The 16116-nt window shown below is 42.6% G+C and overlaps 1 protein-coding gene across 10 annotated transcripts in view; it reads left to right on the top strand.

The window, feature by feature from the left end:
• Window positions 1-16116, top strand: part of Frem1 (Fras1 related extracellular matrix protein 1) — a 154587-nt gene that overhangs the window by 22677 nt on the left and 115794 nt on the right. For 8 of the 10 annotated variants that reach the window (XR_390326.4, XR_001784157.2, XR_003954973.1 and 5 more), the window contains 3 exons: window positions 8728-9238; window positions 13360-13454; window positions 15715-16016. Coding sequence is in view for 6 of the 10 variants with exons in the window: in XM_011250055.3 (XP_011248357.1) it covers window positions 8987-9238; window positions 13360-13454; window positions 15715-16016 (649 nt within the window). In the remaining 4 variants the exon portion in view is untranslated. Of the gene's footprint in view, window positions 1-6933; window positions 7153-7193; window positions 8591-8727; window positions 9239-13359; window positions 13455-15714; window positions 16017-16116 lie in introns of those variants that run through there. The other 2 variants (XM_006538013.4, XM_006538014.3) reach the window with 2 other exon arrangements.

Genomic DNA, 16116 nt, shown 5'->3' with positions numbered 1-16116 from the left:
TACTCTTTGACAGTCTTTATTCTTTTCTACATTTCTTTTCTGTCCTGTTTCTGTCTTTTCTCTCCTCTGCTTTGCCATGTCTTGAAGTGGAAGAAAACCCAAACCAAACAAACAGAGAGTGTTTTCCATACAGAAGCTAATTAAAATATAAGTAAAACACAAAAGCATCCATTTGCTTCAATAGCTCCTGACTCTGCAGCCAGCTCACAGGTTCTGTTGATGGAGGGATGCACATTCTTCATTGTTGAATTTGTAAAGTGTTACTTTTAGGCTCTTTTTATACAATCTTTCAATTGCATAGCCCCTGGTTGATTCAATTTTTTATTCTGCATTCTACTTTAAGACTGTAAGGGGAAACAGAAATGTACCCCGACATTTATTGAACTTACTTTGCCACTTGGCTTTCCAGAGAAAGATTGACTTTCTCATCCTGCTCATACATATGGTATTGAAGCATTCGTTACAGTTTTTATTTTTGTCAACTTCATACAAGATGGGATCATCTGGGAAGATGATACCTTAATTAAGGAAAGTGCCACTATCAGACTGGCAAGGTTGTGGGGCATTTTCTTGATAATGAGTGATGTGAAAGAGCCCAGCTCACTGTGGGTGGGTCCACCCATGGGCAGGCAGTCCTGCCTCCAAATTATTGCCCTAATAATCCATCACGATGGATGGAAACTGTAATTGAAATAAACCTTTTTCTTCCCAAGTTGCTTTTGGTCACGTCATGGTTCTTATCACGGGAGTAGAAAGCAAACTAGGATAATTGATATCATATTCATGTGGGTTTATGACCAACATTCTTTCATGCCAACTGACATTTGGTCTCATGGGAAAACAAGAGTGGATGATCCCGTCTTCAAAAGAGGAAGCTGAGTCAGGTTTAGAATCCAGACCTTCAGAGCTCTGATCTGATACTTCCAGGACATTGGCAAAGGAGCTTCAGGAATGGGAACAGTTTTCTCTTTCTTCTCTTGGCTCTTCCTGGTAGATAGACATTAGGACTTAGGTTGTACCTTGTTGCCCATTTAAGGACCTACTATGATATAACTGGAGAATGAGCCACTGACCCATTCTCAGGCTCTGTGGTGTTGGTGTTTTTGAATAAAAATGGCCCTATTGGAACGTTAGGAGGTGTGTCCTTGTTGGAGTAGGTGTGGCTTTGTTGGAGGAAGTGTGTCACTGTTACTTCCTGCTGCTGTGGATTCAGAAGGAGAACTCTTGGCTCCTCCTGCACTGTGTATGCCTGTATGCCACCATGCTTCCTGCCATAAGGATAATCAACTAAACCTCTGAACTCTAAACCAACACCAGTTAAATGTTTATAAGAGTTGCCATGGTGGTTGTAGGGTCTCTTCACAGAAGTAAAGCCCTAACTAAGACAGGCTTTAGGTAAGAAGTTGTAATCTTTATCTGACTTTTCCTGTTAAGATTAAGAACTTAAAGAATGTTGTGATTAGTGTGTAAAAGTCAGCCTTAGTAACAACAAAAGGCAAAATAATAGCAACAAGCCAGGAAGTTTGTATTCTTGTCATATAAAATTCTGGGAAGGTGTATGGTGACTGTTTTGTAGATGCCCCAGGGGCCATCCATACTCACACAGTTCTGCCAGCCTGGGGCATTGTGTACTTGAGAATCTGCCCAAGTCTAGCCAGTAGGTCGGATGGAGGCAGGAATTAAAATGATAAGGGTCTATTACAACTAGCTTCAGCTGTTCAGCTGACACAACTCAGAGTTGTCTGGGAAGAGGAATTCTCAAATAGGGAACTGCTTCCATCAGACTGGCCTGGGAGCATGTCTGAGGGCCCAGCACACTGTGGTCAGGGGAGCCTGGGCAGAATAAGACGGGAATTTGAGCAAGTCAGGGAAATGAGCCATTCATCAGGGTTCCCCCCCACCCCCAGAGTCTGCTTCAGCTCCTGCCACTAGGTTCCTGCCCTGATTTTTCTTGATGACAACTTCAACCTGCAAGATAAAAATAAACCTTCCTACCCAAGCTGCAAACTCAGATAGGACCTCTTAAAGAAAACTTCTCAGGATACCATGGGATACTTCTTTTAGCCTATTAGAGTTTGGTCACATAACCATATCTAACCGCAAGACAGTCTATGTTCTAGTGACCAGCGCCTATCTAAAGTTTCTGTTTCTATAGAAGAAGATAGTGTTGGGTAGTATGAAGCAAATGGACTTAAATTTTTTTATTAATTTTCTTCAGAATTTTATACAATGTATTTTGATAACATTCATTTTAATCTCCCCTTAACTACTTTCAAATCTACTTCAACTTCTGTAACCCCCAACTTCATGTTTTGTTTTAATTTATATTACACACACACACACACACACACACACACACACACACACACACACACAGAGCCTGCATATATATGTGTGTGCTGTGGAGGCCAGCAGAGGGAACCAGACTTCTTGGAAGTGGAGTCACAGACAGTTGTGAGTTAGCCTGTGGGTGCTGAGACTTCAACTCTGATCCTCTGAAAGGACAGCTAGTGCTCTTAACCATTGACCATGGCTTTTCCTGCAAATACTCCCCCTCCCCCCCCAATTCAAGAACCCATTGACTTCAGTTTGTGTTGCCCATATACTTCCACTGGAGTGTGGTCAACCTACTAGACACACCCTTAAACAAAACTGACTCTCACTCCCCTAGAAACCATCAACTGCTCATAGCTTCTCAATTAGGGGATCATGAGCCCCTTTCCACTCCTTGCTAGAATGTTAACTGGCTTCATCTTGAACAGCTGTTGTTACTTCATAAGTGCAGTGGTCCAGCCATGTTCAGAGACACTGTTTTGCTTTAAGCCTCAACTTCTACCTCTTACAATCTTTCCACCCCATCTTCCATGATGGTCCCTGAGCTTTGGGGAAGAGTGTGCTATAGGTATCTCATTTGCGGCTGAGTCACCAATTCTCTGCACTTCCCAATGAGTTGTGAGTTTCTGCATTAACCATTGCCCACTATACAACCCCATGGGTATACAAGCACATGCACCTGCATGAACATGTATGCACACACACACACACACACACACACACACACACACCCCTCTTCTCTGATGAGGTCTGAGAGCTCCACTAATCCTGCTATAGGGCTGACCCACCTCCTGGGTTTGTAGCAATTGGTGGAGCTGCTGGGAGACATGGAACTTCCCAAGCCACAGATGACAGTCTAGTCACAGATAGATACTGAACACATCATGGTTAAGTTCTCATAAGAGAGCCGGGCGTGGTGGTGCACGCCTTTAATCCCAGCACTTGGGAGGCAGAGGCAGGCGGATTTCTGAGTTCGAGGCCAGCCTGGTCTACAAAGTGAGGTCCAGGACAGCCATGGCTATACAGAGAAACCCTGTCTCGAAAAACCAAAAAAAAAAAAAAAAAAAAAAAAAAAAGTTCTCATAAGAGAAATGAAGAGAGTATTTGCTGTATTCTCTTAAAATATATCATAAAATACAGCCATGTTTATTTGACTTTCTAAAGTTGTGGATATAAAATAAAACTTCAAGCAGTTTTGTTTTATTTTGGCCTATCTTGCCTTTCTTATTAAGACCTTGCTAGCCCAAATGTACTGTCATCAAACACAAGTTTGTGAAATATGGCAACACCCCTATGCTGGGGGAACATCAATTGAGAAAATGCCTTCATCAGATTGGCTTGTAGGCATGTCTCTGTGTTTATTTTCTTGATCACTGATTGATGTGGGAGGCTGAGTGCAGTGTGGTCCTGGGTGGTATATGAGAGCAAACTGGACAAACCAGAGGTAGCCAGCCAGTGCTAGCCAGTAAGCAACACTCTTGTACTTCAGTTCCTGCCTTGACTTCCTCTGATGATAGGCAGTGATTGAGAAGTAAGCCTAATAAACTCTTTCTTCCCCAAGTTGTTACCGGTCATGGTGTTTATGACAGCTATAGGCAGCAAACTAGTACAGGGCCTAAGAAAGCCTTATTTCTATATACAAGTGTGAATATATAGAGATGCAGCTTTTTTCTGTGTACGGCCACACAGCATCCATGGTTGACTCTGTTCAGTCACTTCCTTGATGATGGCATTAGCTTTGTCTGGATCTTTGCCACTATAAGAGTGCTACATCTAGCTGCTTTGATTTCTGGGGGAAAGATTCCCAATTTGCTTCGGTATCACAGGATAGAGAGATTTATAGTTCTTCATATATTTTCATGGGGAGCTGACTGGGAAAGGTTGGTTGTCTGCACAGTTACTTTTGCAAAGGTCTCAGAAAATGGCATTTTTCCAGAGCTAAAAATCCTAGTGTTGTAGATGTGTAGTTGGCCCCAAGATGATCTGACCTTTTCTGGTCACTTCTGGGAGCTGAATTTACTTGGTGTCTTGGGGTTTCTATCACTGATAAAACACCCTGACCTGAAGTAATCTGAGGAGGAAAGGTTTTGTTTCATCTTACAGCTTGTTGTTCATCATCCAAGGAAGTCAGGGCAGAAACTCAAGTCCATCGACCGTGGAAGAATGCTGCTTACTGGCTTGCTCCCTCTCGCTCGCTCAGCCTACTTTCTTATACAACCCAGGACCTCTTGCCCAGGGAATGGCACCGTGAGCTGTGCCCTCTCATGTCAACCATTAATTTAAAAAATGCCAGACAAGACTTGCCTAGGGGCCAGTCTGATGGAGGCACATTCGCAATTGAGAGTCCCTCTTTTCAAGTGACTCTAGATTGTGGCAGGTTGACAAGAAAATTAGCAAGCCCACTTGGCTCTTGACCCATGATTGATAGTATTTTTCATGACGGTGGCTCTTCCCTCATTTTTTTCCCCTTTAAACAATGTCGCGCTTTGTAGACCGGGCTGTCCTGCTTTTGCCACCTGAGTTAAGGCATTAAAGGCTTGTTCCACCACAGTCAGAAAAAAAGTTTACGTTTTTACCGATTAAACTATTGTTTGTATATAGGGAATTGCTTCTACAACTTATTTACTCATCTAAGAAACAGTTACGGATGTATCATATTTTGTTCTAGACACTGGGACAAACCTATAAACAACTTTCAAAAATTCACCTTTTTAATGAAGGAAATAGCAAGGTCTAACATACAAGTGAGTGGTTGGTTAGGTGGTCATTAGTTCTAAGGTTAAAAACAAATCAGAGAAACAGGGCGGGATTTTATGAGACAATTAAGTGTAGCCACGTTGCAATTTTGATGTTTGACAGAAAGCTTGAAAGTGAGGAGGGAGACAGGGGCTTGTGGGGGTGGGGGGGTGTGGGTAGGGGTGGTATTCACTACAGAGCAACCGGCAGGCAGTCGGAGAAGCCTTTGTGGGAGAGAAAGGAGAGAGACCGGTCGCAGAACAGCGGAATGTGGGGACCTAAAATGGCAGAGATCAGTAGGAATAATAGCAAGTGTTCTGCTTTTATTCAAGAAGCAAAACCATGGGACATTTTGAGCAGAGAAATTACATGGCATGCACAACTTTTTCTAGGAAGCTCAGCCATGATACCAAGACACGTTCAAAGGGAGAGGGGCTCGAACAGGAGGCTATCACCTTGTGTAGCAGAGCTGATGGGGACTGGACCAGGCTGATACACCGAAAGCAGGAAGCAGTGCTTGGCTTCTGGATATATTTTAAAGAAAGGCTATTGATTTTCTCTGAACAAATTACTGCAATCGTTGAAGCTTGAATTAATTCGTGTCTAGTGTCAGTTTCTGTTATTCTGGGTTCACTGGTGGTTTCACTGGCTTCTCTGCTATGGGTTCATCTCACTGGGCTCCTGTCGAGTGGGGAGACTGACTTAAGCAAATCCACTTTGATGCTCATTCTGATTGTCTGCAGAACTTGTTTCCTAGTGGCAGAAGAACTCATATAGGCCTGTGGCTTCGAGGTCAGCGGGAGAGCTTGAAGCTTTGCTTGAGATAGTCTTCGGTAACAGGCCACATAATCAATCGCCCATCACCTTCACCTGATCCTGTTCTTCTGGCACTCAGAAGAAAAGCCCTTTCAGTTACCGGAAGGCTAGAATTATCGCTTTTGCCCTGGGATCTGCCTAGCATGAAGAACAAACCGGAACCAGCAGGCTTTTGCTAGGATATTAAGAGTGACGCAACAGAGAAGCAGCCAAAACGTTGGAGTTGCCATTCATTAACTTAGCCAGAACTGAGACAACCAGGAGAATTATATGGCTACTTAGGGAAGGAGATGCCCGCTAGGTACTTAGGTGGGGATGACGCTGAGGGTAAGAATGGGGGGGTGGGGGTGGGGGCGGGGGAAGGGTACTCATTAACATGTAAATGGTATTCAGTTCCAAAAATAGGGGGATAGAGGAAAGACACAAATAGGACCAAGGAATGAATTGTAGTGTCCAATATTTCAACGTCAGATGGGGGCTGATGAGACAGCTCAGAGAGCAAAGGCTAGCCTGAGGACCTAAATTTGATCCAAGGCACTCCACGGTGGAAGGACAGAACCAAGCCCCAAGGGTGTGCTCTGACTACACACCCACACATATACAATAAAACATACAAATAAACTTAAGTGTGTTTTTTAAAAATGCAGAGTTGTGTAGAAAGAGGCAATGAAGGGGCCTGAGCAGGAGTGCTGTGTTGTTGTTGTTGTTGTTGTTGTTGTTGGGGAGGGGGGGGGGCGCCGCGGGCTTGCAGCTTTTACATGTTGACTGAGCTAGCCCAAATCCCGGAAAGTTGTCTTTCTCCTCCACCCCTCACTTCTCTCTCTCTGGCCGGTTTTCTTTTCTGTGAGATTTTGGAGGACAAATGGAAATGGTATAAAAGATTTGACTTTGTTGTGAAAAATTCCACAACCAAATTTGCATTTTTACACAAATAAGCCAATTCAGCTTGAGTGTGGACAGCACGGTCAGTGGGAGTCTGTGAACAGCTTTATTTTAGGACTGACATCATTAAAAGCAGGCTGATCTGTAAAGCTTCCACCCCCTCAGGTGACGCAGGACAGATGGCATCTGTGAAAGGTTTCAAACCATGATGTGGGACAGATTCCCTTGAATGCATCAGAGGTGGACCCTACAAGGCATTTGTAAAATCAGCACCAACACATTTCTTTATCAATCAAAGGCATGATCTAATCAATCAAAGGCATGATCTACTGAAGCTAATGCATTTCATTTAAAGCATCCGTGGTAAAGATGACGAGAAACGAGGTAATTTTTTAAAAGGGAAGAAAAAAACCTGCTGTTTGGAGAAACGCTCGCTCGTTGTGCCCAGCTTGCTCAGTGTCTTAGCAAATCCTGTCCCAAGATGAGGACGGGGCTTTCGTTCTGCCTTTCCACAACTCTACATACCTGAGGTATTACTGCCATGCTTCCTTCCAGCCCCCATGCTTCTCCCAGCTTCCTTGCCGTGCACGGACATCTCTCGCGTTCCTTATGCAGAACCCGTGGGCCATCTGCAACATTGTCAACAGGCTGAGTTCTTTCACCGTGGTTATGTCTCTTCAGACTTCTCTCACAGATTATAAGAAAACTACTTGTCAAAGCGTTCTGAGCTTTTACAACGAGGGTTTTTTCTTTCTTTCTTTTTTTTTTCCTGTCACAAGAGGTGACCTAAACTTTTTCGCCATTGCATCCATGTCTGTAAAATAGTATTTACCTCCACTTTCTTGAGGTGCTCATCAAAGCCTTCACTGCCACTAGGTGCTGGGCTTCTAGGGTGTCTGGGGGTGGCCATGGAGGGTATGAGCCGGTGTGCAAAGCATGCAGGACTGGGAGCGATACGGAGGGAAGGAGTGGCATGGACATTTTGTGTACACCTAGTGACAGGTCTTTCATGTCCACTTTCTTATTCCCCAGTTCTGCTGTAGGAAAAGATTGAAATTATAACGAGGTAAACTTTGCAGGCACGAGCTCCACCATTGAGCCACCATGCACTTGGCTTGGTGTGAAGCTTTTCCATGGCCGTAGAACATGGCCACTGATAATCTAAGCATACCCTGGATTTAGAGATAGGTTGTGACACATCGATTTTAAAGGCTTCTCAGTTCTTATAGAATAGAAAAAAAAATAACCATGATATTGTGGGGAAAAAAAACCCTCCATCAGAGTCAATCAAGTATGTTATGAAGAGTAAGCCTTGAAGATGAAGATATAATGTGTGCTCCTACAGTAGTGAGCTGTGCACTTTGAGCTGTACCACTCTCTCTTCACAGTTCCTTCTGTGTTTAAACAATACTTGGATGCTTATTTAGAAAAAAAAAAAGACTACTTCCACCAGTTTCCACTGAAGGGTCTGTTAGGTGACCTCGTTACCCATCTGAGTTCATTGGACCAAGTATTAGGCATACTTCTTAGCCGGGTTCTATTCATTCTTAATTACCCCGTGCTTTAAAAACAATGTACAAATAATGCTATCGGATTTCTGACCCAAGTTACAGTGTGGCCCTCACTTAGCAAATAGGGAAATGAAAGCAAGGAGCGCACCACTCGCACTGAGCAGGGAGGGCCTGCCTCTGCTGGAGCAATCAGGCAGAGAATCCTGCAGGACCACACAGTTGGCATCCCCGTTGAGGTTCACTGCATCCGGAAGCAACGGCTACAAGCAGAGTAATGAAATGGCTTCCTTGCCCTTTGGATGGGCCTGAAGGTCAAGTTCGTTTATTTGCTTTTAATTTAGCTGAAATTATAGGCCACCTGAAAGACCCCTTTGTTAGGAACTGTTCTTAAAATAGCTGCACAAACCTTTGGTCCCTCTCATTTTCCTCCAACCTTTTCTGTTTGCAGGATTAGGAAGGCACTTGGGAGGCACATTAATCTTGCCAGCGTTGTCAGGAATGATCAGCGAGTTTTATTAAAAAGCCCCGATTGCCTGAAAGGCCTCCTTGTCTGAATCTGAATGGAAGGAGCATGTTAAGGTCTTGGGGCACGCTGTCGGGACCCCTAGTATTGCCCCCTGGACCTCAAGCTGACACTTGGGGAAGAAGTGCAGGAAGCTTGCTTTGTTGAACAGACTGTGCCTGTGGACAGAGCTGGCCCTGGCATCATGCACTCTCCAGGCTGCACTGGGCCCAAGGCTCAGTGGTTCTTGCTGCTCCAGCTGCTTCTGCTGCACCTGGACCGGGTCAGTGCCACCTTCATCAGCATCAACCGGGGCCTGAGGGTGATGAAGGGTAGTTCTGCCTTCCTGTCTGGAGATCACCTGAGGGTTGCAGTCCCTAAAGAAAAGGACGCCTGCAGACTGGAGGTGGTGATGAACGAGCCCGTAACCCAGAGGGTTGGGAAACTCTCTCCACAGGTAGGTCGCGTTTTGTTTTTGTTCAGACATGTATGTGTGTGTCTGTACAGTGTGGGAAGGCAGAGGGGATAGGTAAAGGCTCTCTTAAGCCATCGTTACAAGTATGTAGCATATTTGAAACTAAGGCGTTGAAAGGCACAGGCATGGGATCCTATTGCTTTTGTCAAAGAGGTGGAACACGCTTTTGAATACTTTTAAAATTATATTTATTATGTGTGTCTGGACGTGGGCATGCCACAGCAGGCTTGTGGAGGCTAAAGAACAACGTTAGGCGTTGTTTCTCTCCTTGAACCATGGGGAGTGAACAGGTCATTGGTCTTGCTGGCAAATGCCTTTACCCTCTGAGTTATCTTGCTAGCCCTGTTTTTGAATATTCTTGACCGGATTCAGATACTAAGCCACTGACTTGGTTTAATCTGATTTATATTAACATATTACAGGAAGTAAGGGTAAAACTCATACAGGTGTGTACACATTTTCTTAACAATCACTGCTTTCAAGAAACCTTTCATTGCAGTGTCTTGTCTCATTCAGAGGATTTCCATGTCTTACCAGGTGTCCTGACCTACAAGAGTAGCCCTTAATCCAGTTAGGAAAAAAAGAGGATGTAAGAAAAATCACATGTTTCCTGGTCTCTCATTTTAGGGTAGGGGGAGAGAAAGGGGAGAGAGAAGTGGGGAAAAGAGGAAGATCGAGAAAGAGAAGGATATTGAGAGAGACAGACACAGGGACAGAGACAGAGAGACTTAGTGAGAGGTCCCTTGGAGGGCATGCTGTGCCCAGCCTTACAAAGTTATTCTCTCACACACTGCAAGAGAAGTATCTTAGAGAAGGTAGCAAGGCTACTAGGCTGATTTCATAATCGGGTTCTATTAGTTTTGAGACATTTTTAGGTCATATGCAGACCCCAGAATGACAAAGGTAAATCATGATGACATATGTGTGTGTGCATGTGCACATATATGCATGATGACATATATAAATACATATGAATGTGTGCATGCATATATGTATGTGGCTATACACACACACACACACACACACACACACACACACACATATATATGATTATCACAGACATAAGACCTCCAAGTCATCTCTGATTTTAAGGCAAAATTATAGTTATTAGGAAGATATTATGCAACAGAGACAACAAATACCCAACCAGATTGGGAGTTTTTTTGACTGTTTAGAAAACCTCCAAGTGTTCTTGTCTTCTGTTTGCTGATTATTTGAAAAAAACAAAACAAAACAAAACAAAATGTCCACTGTGGTACTGGATGTGTGTGTGTGTGTGTGTGTGTGTGTTTCTAGAGTAAATATGACAGAGAAAATGGATTTGCAGCATTTCAAGGGGACATGCTGTCAGTATATTCTAGAATTTATTTCTCTAAGCTTCATTCCTGGCTTACTGTGTGTCATAGATATGTTGATAGAAACATTATTTCTTTCTATTTTTTTTCTAATTTTAAATTCTGATAATTTTTAGCAAATAAATAAGATTCTCAGGTAAAGTCTGGTTTGAGGAGAATTTATGCTTGATTTTAGAGGTAGAGTGGTTCAGCCCTTCCCGGATTTCTCTATTAAGAATTTTTGAATTAAGCATGGTTAAGTGCATAAGTGTACAAGGATACCCCCCTCCACAGCTAAATAAACATTATTTCTTCCTAGAGCTTAACAGTAAGCTTCGAGCTAGGCTTATGTGAACCCATTCCTAGCAAAACTATTGTATTAGCAACACCCTGCTGTGTAATGAACAGTTTTGTGGGATTTGCACAGAAATGCTTTGTTTAACATCTGTTCAATTAGTGTTTTCATTTCATTACTGAAGTTTGTCTTAGAACCAACAGGTTCATTCCCATCGCATATCTGGAAAGCCACTTGCGTGGGTTCATGCTAGTGCCTTCTGTCTCTATAGTCTCCTGGATAGCCATTTAGCCATTTAGGTCAATGGCAGTGTGCTGTCTCAGATTCCAGGGCAAGACTTCCCCACTCCCCAGCACTCCACACCTGGACCAAGGCAAAACATTTTCAGGGTGGAAAATCACCTTGGTTTAGTGCTGAGCTTGCTGTTTTTGAATCTGAAATACAGCATTAAGAAAACATCTCTAGTTTGAACCACTTCGTTGTCATTAAAGTGAGTAATGAGTCAGGAATGTGTGACAATTTAATTATAAATTGTAATTGAAAAGCAGTTGAAGTGGAAAAAACCAAAGCTAGACAGTAATTAGAAAAGGATTTAGCTCTCCTTTGTTTTAGTTAGTAAATTTATGGTCAATCATGGTTGTCGCCTTTTATAAAAGGAAAACATATTAGGAAACACGGAACAGATGTTTCTTTTAACAAAGCAGATTGTCTCTTTATTGCCACGGCTATTTGTCAGTGATATGGGAAGGGCTTCCCTTTATCTTCTCTCTGCTTGTCAATTCAAAAGAGGAATAGAAATTCATTCTTACTAGTGAGAATGTTGTCCCAGGGTGGTTATATCGTCTGGAAATCTTTGAGGCTGTAAAAGGTACTAAGAACACCATTGCAGTAATGCAATGGATGTGTGGAGGCACGGATGCATGGATGTATGGATGGATGCATGGATGCAGGCAAGGATGTTTCTCTGGACTTTGCCACTTCCACCAAGGCAGTGGGAGGATCGGAAGTTTTAAAAACACAACACAATGAAACAGAAACCCAGGGTCCTAATATAAAATAGTCGTTTCTTCAATGATTCTTTATGAGGTGATAAGGTTAATTGTTACTGCATTTAAGGAGAGCAAATTTTCTTTGACCCTTATCTGCCATTTGTTTTTTTCCCCCCATAACCATCAAAGTTGTCATTTGCAAGCATGTGAGAGACAATTGCATATCTTCTTTGGCGCTCATCAACTCAACAGCACACACCCACTGTGTCTCCATCTTTGAACATAAAGAATTTATTTGAAAAAGAAAGACAGAACAAAACCACACAGAACAATGTGTTTGTGTGTGGGTAAATGTGTTGTCCAGACACCCAGAAAGACCTCTTTAATTCAATTGCTATATGCTCCTGAAAAGGATAAATAGTCTTTTTGATAAATAGCAGATTTTTATAAAGCATTATAATTTATAGACATCTATTTATTTAGAGATGTAGCATTCATTAATTTGCTTGTTTGGATTGTTATTATTTAGACATCAACCAAACAAGATACAACTATAAACAAGATGGCGCATGGGTAGGAAAGAAGGGGTCGATGGTGGCAGAAAGATACTTGTACCCACATCACTAATAGAACATCGGCACCTCCCACCCGACTCCCACTCGCCATGCTTTTCTTTTTGAGACAGAGTCTCAATAAACAGCCCAGGCTGGTGGTATGAACAAGAGTCTTGGAAAGAAGCTGTATCTGTGAAGACTGATATAAACAGCCCAGGCTGGTGGTATGAACAAGAGTCTTGGAAAGAAGCTGTATCTGTGAAGACTGATTGACTAATTAAAGCTTCAGTGGTGTGGAGGGGTTGGATGTTGTCAGTCCAGAGATTAAATCGCCATTCCTTGCCTGCCTCCCTGTGGGAACTAGCAACCTGTGACTAATAGAAAAAAAATCTTTCGAAATCTGTCGACTTAGCAGACCACTGGCTTTACCAACCCCAAAGCTATGGCTGTCGTCAGATAACATCTGAGGCTAAAACCAAGCAAACAGCCTTCTGCCATCTTGCTATAACCAACCCTCTGATGTAGCACCAATGTATTTTAAACCTGTCTTGACTGAGTGGCTTTTTTGTTCTGTAAAATGACGAAACTCCATAAAACTGCTTCCGTGGAGGAACATGGGCTTTAGAATAACTCAATTCTGTGTTACCAAGCCACAATCACTCACAATGGCTCCAGAATAAAAGATCCTCATTCCCTTTAATGAGTTCTGGTTTGTTTCTTCTGTATTGACACTTTCCTTGAACTCACTATGTAGTTCAAGCTGAGTTTGAACTCTTGAAGATCTTCCTGCATCTTCTTTCCAAGTGCTGGGATTGCACGTGTGTGTCACCACCAGCAGCTAGCACATTATGTTTTGGAAGGGCTAGAAAGCTGGAGGAATAAAACTTTGCCCTGGCTTTTTCATAGACATGTTTTTGTTCCTGTGAACTAGGTCTTTGATTGCCATTTTCTTCCCAACGAAGTGAAGTATGTTCACAATGGATGCCCAATTCTGGATGAAGACTCTGTGAAGCTTAGACTTTACAGGTGAGTGGCATAGAACCCTTTCTTATAATTTATTTTATTTCTGCCAGATAGTTATGCTGTGTACTCCGTGGGCATTTCCTACCACTACATGCTTTCCTGTAGGAGTCACTATAATCTAGTAAAAAAGTACTCAGCAGCAGTTGGAGATCCGAGTGGGTGAGGCAGCCATTGCAGCCAGAGTCGGATTCTTTCGTCTCTTCCTCCTTGGAGCCTTTCTACAGATTATTAACTACATTATGTTTTCCTCCGCTTATATGCAGAGGTTTCTCTTACTGTAACCCATTACTTAACCTTGAAAGTTCAACCCATTCATGTGGCAAAAGTCACAAATACAAGTTCCTTATGAAAATCTGATGGACACTTATTACAAGATTGGATGAATTTTTTCAGTTTGATTGCCAGATGCTTAGTTATAGGAAGCACGATATTTTTCACTTCTAGATGTCAAATAATACAAGTATGTTTAAAGTTGATTATGAAATTAAACATAGATTCATAATATAATCCTATAAAACACATCCCATCTATATACACAAGTGAAAACCTATGCTTATATAAAAGCTTGCACAAAATGCTAACCCTGAAACCTTATTCATAATAGATAAAATGCTGAATTAATTGAATTGATCAATGGTATAACCATGCAATGGGATATTATTCAGTCACAAAAACTAATGATGTCCTGACTTGTGCAACGTAAACTAACTCTAAAAGCATTACATCAAATGAGAGCAGCCAGCCACAAAAAGAACTAGTATTATATGGTTCCACTTATATGAAATATCTTAATAGGTAGATTCATAGACACAGAAAGTAGATTAGTGGTTGCCAGAATCTGGAGGATGGGCAGCTGGGGAATGATTACAGTTGCAATCACCAAACAAAAGTCACAAACAAAACGCTGTGCTCAAATAGTGGCATGACACCAAGGGATTTCCTAAGAAACTACAACATCAATGTGAAGGTGGGTTTCATCTTTCCAAACTTTAGAGCCAAACCCAAATAAAGTTCAAAGAACTTGCCAGGAAAGGCTAGGGAAACTGACGAGTCCTGTCAGCTTCCAGACACTTTGACTTTCTAGCATGTAGGAAGGTTGGGAAGGGGCCTGTGCAAGGGAGGGCTAAAGGGTCTGGCATGCACTTGGTTTTAAGGACATTTGTAATAGAGCATTCAGAAAGACTAGAGGCAAGGGACCAGGGAGCAGTTTGTTTTCCTTGAATCTCCTCTTCAGCTTCTTTGTCAAGCTATCCAACTGTTCTGCGCCTCAGTCTCCTCATTGGTGAGAGGGGTGGGCAATGCCTATTGCAGGGTCCAATGATTTGGTGAAGGCCTTATTAACACAGCTGGACTACATTACAAACTCATCAGTTCAGAGTTGTGTTGTCAGGGCACACTCATTATTATCACCTTTCTCGCTTCTACAGCGTGATAACACTTCACCAGTTGCCTGTGAAAATGCCCAGAACATAAGTATTATGGCAATAACAAGTATTTATTCAGTTTACATAGCAAGTGCTGAGCTGGACACCCCAATAGGCATTTCTGAAGGAGAAAAGATCATGACACTCAGTACTTCTTCAGTCCTAAGTTGAAACTCATCTCAGCCTTCATGCTCTTAAATTATGCATGTGCTAGAAGGGAGGTTCTGAGGTCTCAGCAGTCATTAGATATTAGGATGGATGGTGAATTTGAGAGCAGGGTTTGTAAGAGAGACGGGTAAGGAGGGAGTGGCAAAACAAAACAAAATAAAACAAAACACAAATCATTGGCACAAAACTGAAGATGAAGCCACGGGAACAAGGAGAGGCCAAAAATAGAGGAGAAAATGGAGCCAAATTCCATCTGAAGTACACAGTTTGTCAAGGACAATTTTTGTTGTTATTCTATTTTGGTTTTGATTTTCTTTGAAATAAGGTCTTGCTAAGTTGCCTGGGCTAGCCTCAAATGTATCCCAGTCTTTTCTCAAACTGGTAATAAAACTGATCAGTGAGTTTTATTAAAAATCCAGGATTCCCTGAAAGTCCTCCTTTGTCTGAGCCTGAATGGAAGGGGCATGGTAAGGCCGTGGTGGTATGCTGTTAAGATCCTGGCTCTCGCCTCCCAGACTTTGAGCTAACACTCTGGGAAAAAGTGCTTCAGGTGGGATTAGAAGTATACATCACCACATCTGGCTCACGAGGGCAACTTTTTCAATAAGTGTACAAGTCTCTGAAGAATCTGAGCACCAATAAACATGACCTTTATCCTGTTCTCTCTCCAGGTTTACTGAAACAGACACCTTCATGGAAACCTTTCTCTTGCGGGTTTATCTTGTGGAACCAGACTGTAACATCATCCGTATGAGCAGTAATGTGTTGGAAGTGACTGAATTCTATGGCTTATCGCAAGCCATTGATAAGAACCTGCTCCAGTTTGATTATGATAGGACTGCCAGCCTGGATTGCACCATCAGACTAGACCCACTGAGGACTCAGCTGCCAGCTCACGGCAAGCTGGTCGTGGTGAATCGTAAGTCAGAGGGGCCTCGTGGAGATCAGCCACACAGCTTCTTCTCTGAGACAGGTAGGTATAGGTAACCTCTTAGTAGTTGACGTTACTAAAACTGAACAAAATGTCTAAATTCTCATCTTTCTATTGACAAAGACAGAGTTCTGCTTAACAA

This window comes from Mus musculus, chromosome 4 (assembly GCF_000001635.26).
Source record: "Mus musculus strain C57BL/6J chromosome 4, GRCm38.p6 C57BL/6J".
In the NCBI taxonomy this organism is placed as follows: Eukaryota; Metazoa; Chordata; class Mammalia; order Rodentia; family Muridae; genus Mus; species Mus musculus.
The sequence above is the reverse complement of the archived record's forward strand: the minus strand, read 5'-3'. Positions and strand labels throughout refer to the sequence as shown.